The sequence below is a fragment of the Apaloderma vittatum genome, unplaced genomic scaffold (assembly GCF_000703405.1).
Source record: "Apaloderma vittatum isolate BGI_N311 unplaced genomic scaffold, ASM70340v1 scaffold25050, whole genome shotgun sequence".
Classification (NCBI taxonomy): Eukaryota; Metazoa; Chordata; class Aves; order Trogoniformes; family Trogonidae; genus Apaloderma; species Apaloderma vittatum.
This window is the reverse complement of record NW_009693207.1, coordinates 1-5,461: the sequence shown is the minus strand read 5'-3', so window position 1 is coordinate 5,461 and position 5,461 is coordinate 1. Positions and strand designations below refer to the sequence as shown.

The following is a 5,461-nucleotide window of genomic DNA, read 5'->3' as shown; positions in this document are numbered from 1 at the left end:
TCAGCCGAGCTCGGAGCAACAACTCCCGTTTTCACCGATACCCGATCTTGTGTGAGAAACAGCAGAGCTGCGGGTTGGGGAAGGGGGAACCGTCCCGCAGAGGTGAATAGCAGGGCTCTCACAGGACCCGCTCCCACTGGGTTCTGTTACCTGCTCAAAAAATCCAGGGAACTAAAAAAACAAAGGGGGTTTGTTAGCAATTCACAGGGAAGAGAGTTGGAGTAAATCATGTATACGGACCCTCTGAACAAAATGGTAATGGGGGCATGGGAGAAGGACAGATTCTGTTTCAAGCAGACAGAAAGACCCTTTTTTTTGCACCCCTGGCCCATGCTTTCCATTTCCTCGGGGGCTCCTTGTCCCTCGTCTGCTGCTCGCTCCCAGCCGGGAAGCGATGGGCAGGGTTTAACCCAGAGGAATTAACAGGGACGTTTCTTTCAGGCTGATCAGCTGCTACGTCAGAACAACCAGACCAAGTACTACCGGGAGTTCCTGGGCATTCTGACGGGAGAGCAGGTGGACCCCGAAAGCCTGGGGGAAGCTGTCCAGACCCTGTGTGAGCAGAGAGCCATCTTCTGGGTCAGGAGAAGGGACGGTAAGCTGTACGTGGCCCTTCGCAGAGCAGGGAAGCGCGATTGTTTCTGGTACCTCTGAGAGGAGCAGGCTCTGCTGCACAAAAGCTGATGGACGGGCTGCCAAGGCCCAGGACAGGGACAGGTCCCTCTAGCTCAGTCTCAAACCTTTGCTGAGCGATCACCAAGTGCTGGCTCGTACCCACAACCTGCAGCGCCCCACGGTGCTGGCTGGGAACAGCCCCGAGCAGCACAGCCAGCTTGCACAGCACGAGAGCAGTCCCCTGCGACGCTGTCAGCTTAACGCTCGTCACCTTCAGCTTCACCCAAAGCAGCCTGCCGAGCTCTCGTTCTGCTCTTACTCCAGATTTAATGAGAAAGGTCATTCCCTGAGGGTTTCCACTTGTCTGGCTCCCCAGGGAGCTGCAGGACTGCAGAAGCCTTCCTCTCACCTCGCTCGTGTCCTTGTTCATTTGGCAGGTCCAGGGAAGCAGCGACTGATCTACCTTTGCATCGACATCTGTTTTCCAAGCAACGTTTGCGTGTCTATCTGCTTCTATTACCTCCCCGAGTAACTCCTGCAGCTGCAGCTGCCCTCTCGCTGCCCTACATACTTGAACTGGATTCCTGAAAAGCCTCTGATTTCAGCAAGGAAGGTAACATATCCCCCCCCTCATGCCCTCACCCAAATCTTCCGCTGATTTCACGCTGCAGTTCAGGAGAGTTTAGAAGAACGAACAGGACTCTGCTCAGCACTGTCAGTACAGACACTTTATTTGCAGTCAGGCCCCAGGGCTGCACCTTGCCCGTAGGTGTTAGGAGATCCAGGCCTAGAGGAATCGCATGCAGCAGCTCGTGTTTCATGGCTACGCGCCCCGTTCAGCACAACGTCACTCAGTTTGCTGGGGCGGTTGGCTTTAAAAGAGCAGAGCTCTCCACGTCGGTCTGTGAAATACACTTTGAATAAAGGAATGCAAACCAAGAAAACAGCTGCCTCTCCTCTCTTTGCTCAGCCTCTTCCATCGTTCAGAAAGGCTGATTTTTGTACTCTCTTTTCCCCACTTCGGGTTACAAGAACATCACAAAGCTGTCAGCAGCCGATGCCGCAGGGATTCCTCCAGCTGAACCATACCAGCTCCCCTCGGCGGGACTGTGGCCCCCCCTTCCCGTTCCCTTTTGTCCCGGTAGCCTCCCTCAGAGGCCTCACGTGTTTCCATAAGGGTCTGCTCAGAGCTGAAGCTGCAGGCAGGTGCAGCAGCTTCTGCCAGAGACCAAGCCCCCTCTGTCAGAGGAGGAGACGGTTACAAATGCACGTCTCAGGCCCCAGGGAGGATGCTCGCCGCTGCAGCACGAGGGAAAACAAGCAGAGGTCCTCTCCTTCCAAACGCGACCGTTAGCCCAACACGCTGTCGTTGAAAGCGAGGCAGACGACTGCTTTCTGGTGGCCGCTGTACTCCCTCTTGATCTCTCCTGTCTCCACACACCAAAGCCTGGCCAGGTTATCAGAGGAGGCTGGGACAGAAAGGGAAAAGAGCCATGGGATAGATGGCATTACCCTGTACACCTTGTTTTGTTTGGGGATTTTTATTACAAGAAAGACTTTTCTCTTGCTTCATTCAACACAGTTGTCAGGGCTGGCGATGCCCAGCGAGGGAGCTGTGCTGAGTAAGAAGCTCGGTGTGTTTCTGTGTTACCTGGGGTTTTAACTATCTTGGCGAGAAGTCACTGTGGAAATGACAACACGTATGTTTTGAAGCGACTATTGTCCTGCAAGTGACATTGAAATAAGCTGCACACACGAGGATCATCCCCCAGTTTTAGACAGACGCCCTGCTGCAGCGCAGGCAGAACACTTGAGGGAGTTAACAGAGCACACTGTGGGCATGAGGCTGGGTGCTCTCCTAACACACGCTGGTGCATGAGGGTTTGGCAACATCCCAGCTAGAGAAACTGAGAGTCATGTGCTCCTGCAGGGCCTCACAGAGGCCAAACCGAGCAGCAGCCCGAGGAGCAGCAGCGCCTCACCTGTGACGATGTACTGGGAGTCCCCAGAGAAGGCGCAGTCCCACATCCAGCCCCGAGACGTCTCCCCTGGGTTATTGCTTTTAATGCTCAGCTCTGTCATCAGAGAGAAGTTTGAAGTCCTCCAGATCTTACACGTCTGATCTGCAGAACAAGTAGCCAAGAGCCTGCAAGGAAGAGACACACGAGGGCAACCCGATCAGTCACGTTGCGTGCCTGAGCGCCTCTCGTTAACGTGGGCCTGGAACAGGATTGAACCTGAGACCTGCGCTGGCCGTACTCAGATTTCTTTACGCCTGTATCATCTTGCCTTACGAGATTCAAGCTGAACAGACTCCGAGTTCACCACTGCGCTCCCAGAGACCAGCCGTGAGAACAGCTCGTGGCTGCAAAGCTCGCCAAGATCACGGAGCGCAACCAGCAACCCAGCGCCAGCATGTCCCGGCTCCTCCACGGGGACCTGCAGGGCAGCGCGGGGCCAGCGGCGCCCAACATCTGGAGGCACAGCTGGCCTCTGCAGGCCCCGGAAGGACCGTCTGCTCCCATCACGGGTAGGCGAGGGGCCGGCACGCACTCACGTGGAGTCGGGGCTGAACTTGCACTGAAGGGCGTAGCGGTTGTGCGCCGGGATCTTAGTCTTGGGGATCAGCTGGGTCACCTCCTCGCCGATGCCGCCCGTCAGGTTCCACACGTAGCAGTTTCCCTGCGGTGAGACAAGGGGATCTGTGGCTGGGCCGGCAGTCGCCCCCCCAAAAGCAGCTCAGACTCTCCACGTCTGACCCCAGCACCGGAGGGCCGTCAATCCCACCCGAGGCCCTCGGCGCTCACCGAGCTGTTCACAGCCGCCATGTAACTGGCATCAGGGTCGATGTGAACCGAATTCACGGAGACTTCGGGCTCTGGAATCAGCTGCTCGTTGTGGTCGGTCTTCAGGTCCCAGATGTGAATGGCACCGCTTTGATCACCCACGATCAGCTCTGCCTGCGAGGGAAGAGCAGCCTCATCTCTCTGAGGAGAACCCCTCCAGCCGATGCCCGTGAATCACCCGTGGAGCCTTGCTCTGGTTTGAGGTACCAGGCTCCTGTTCTGCCTCATTACTGCCCAGCTGGGCTGTGCCAGAGCTCCCACCGCCGGCTCCTGTGCACTGAGAGCAAGCAGAGCACTCGTCTCACGTTACCCTCTGCATTTTTTACCTTCACAGAAGCGTTTGCTAATTTTATAAACCTCAGAGCAGACAGCGACTGCCTGGTTTCCAAAACTGAGCCACAGCCACAAACAACATCCTCAGCAGCCAAATGATTTTCGGCACGTCTGAGGAGCGGACATTAAGACGCGAGTTGGCCGGCGAACAACCGAAGCACTCAAGAGTGTACAGATATCTGGAAAACACAAGCTTAAATGGATTTCTCTCTCTCCCGCTCTCCAGGGAAGGACAAGAGCCAGCTGAAGGGCAGGAGTCCTGGCTCCAATCCCGTGCTCAGACCAGAAGACAATGCTGGCGGCTCTCCACTAAACCCAGGGCTTTTATCGACAGTCTTGCGCTGTCCATAATTTTAGCAGAATCCCTAGAGGAGATCAGGTCATCAGGCGCAGCTAATCCTGCAACCGTGAGCAGAGGCCTGTTTCTGACGAAGGCAACCGTCACTCGATAGATTTAGCACAGAAGCCTCTTCTGGACGCCTCAGCCCCCTCTCAGCAGGTGTAAGTGCCGCTGCAAAAGCCGCTGCGGCTTCACCCCGGCTGTGACAAATCTCTCTCGGATCACTGCATCGGCATCACTGCAGCAGGGAATTGCAACGCCGTGAAGCTCTCCGAACAAACGCCACCACCTCTGGGCTGCCCAACTGCGTTCTGCTCACTAAACAGTGCTCCTCCTGCAACTCAGCAGCATCTTGGTTAGTGATTATTTCACGTGTAAGAACTACGTACAACAATATTTGTTTTCACCTAATACGTTCTCACAGTGCCGACACTAAAGCAGCATCTGGGTAAAGTCTGGTCCTGACAACTGATCTCGAATGCGATCTGAAATTCCAGACTTGCAAAATTAAAACGCAAAGTAACGTTTCTATTACTCAGCTTTTTGAAAAAAAGGGCTTGCACCGCCACGTCTGCAAACAAACCCTGCAGCACTGGGAACACACAACGGACCAGACGGGTTACGGACGCCGCAGTGATCGCTATTGATTTCGCTGCCGTGCCCTCTAATGCACCGCGCTCCCTTTCACCCGCATTCCTCAATCCCCGGCCGTCCCTCTGATCATCAACAGCTTCTGAACCAACTGGTGAGCAAACCTGACTGAAGTCCTGAAGGTAAAGGGGCCCACGAGCCCCGAGATGTTTTTTCTTGGCAGGAGTGCCACCCTCAAGCTTCCCAGCCCACCCCGTGCCCACCAATCCCACTCCCATCACAGCCCTTTGGGTATGCTCTTGGCCCCAAAGGAACGTTCCCTCCTGTGGGATGCGAGGCCCAGCACAGCTGCTGCGCTGTCTCTTTGCAACAGCCACCAAGTAATCAGCACGAACAGAAATGAGCTTGGGGGACAAAACCCCCAGGGCCACAGCACGGCCGTCTGCCGCAGGCACGACATGAGCCCATGGTATCTGCTCACTCCCAGCAACACCACCACAAGTTCGCAGGTCTGGGCCACCAGGAAGGGCACCCTGCCCTGCCAGCCCGCAGATCTTTTGCTGCACCTGCCGGTATAACCCCCTCTGGTTTCCCCAGAGGAGCCACGGTGAGGCAGGACCTGGGAAATCACAGAGGAGCCAGCACTCACCTGGTTGGGGTGCAGACAGACACAGTTAATCGGAGCGTTCACCTGGAAAATCCGCTGGCACTGGAGGTTACGAGACCTGCAACAGAG

The 5,461-nt window shown here is 55.8% G+C and overlaps 2 protein-coding genes across 2 annotated transcripts in view; one reads left to right on the top strand and one right to left on the bottom strand.

The window, feature by feature from the left end:
- The window catches only part of BRICD5 (BRICHOS domain containing 5), a 3,591-nt gene extending 2,444 nt beyond the window's left edge, over positions 1 to 1,147 (top strand). The window contains exons 5-6 of the mRNA XM_009878259.1: positions 442 to 595; positions 1,053 to 1,147. Of these exons, the coding sequence (XP_009876561.1) occupies positions 442 to 595; positions 1,053 to 1,147 (249 nt within the window). The remainder of the gene's footprint in view (positions 1 to 441; positions 596 to 1,052) is intronic.
- An 818-nt stretch (positions 1,148 to 1,965) lies between these two features.
- On the bottom strand, positions 1,966 to 5,449 carry MLST8 (MTOR associated protein, LST8 homolog (S. cerevisiae); the record flags this gene model as incomplete). Its single annotated transcript, XM_009878247.1, has 5 exons — positions 1,966 to 2,084; positions 2,598 to 2,761; positions 3,173 to 3,297; positions 3,423 to 3,575; positions 5,375 to 5,449. Coding segments are annotated over 5 exons (636 nt in total), but the record flags the coding sequence as incomplete, so codon positions are not given.
- Positions 5,450 to 5,461: the final 12 nt, after the last annotated feature.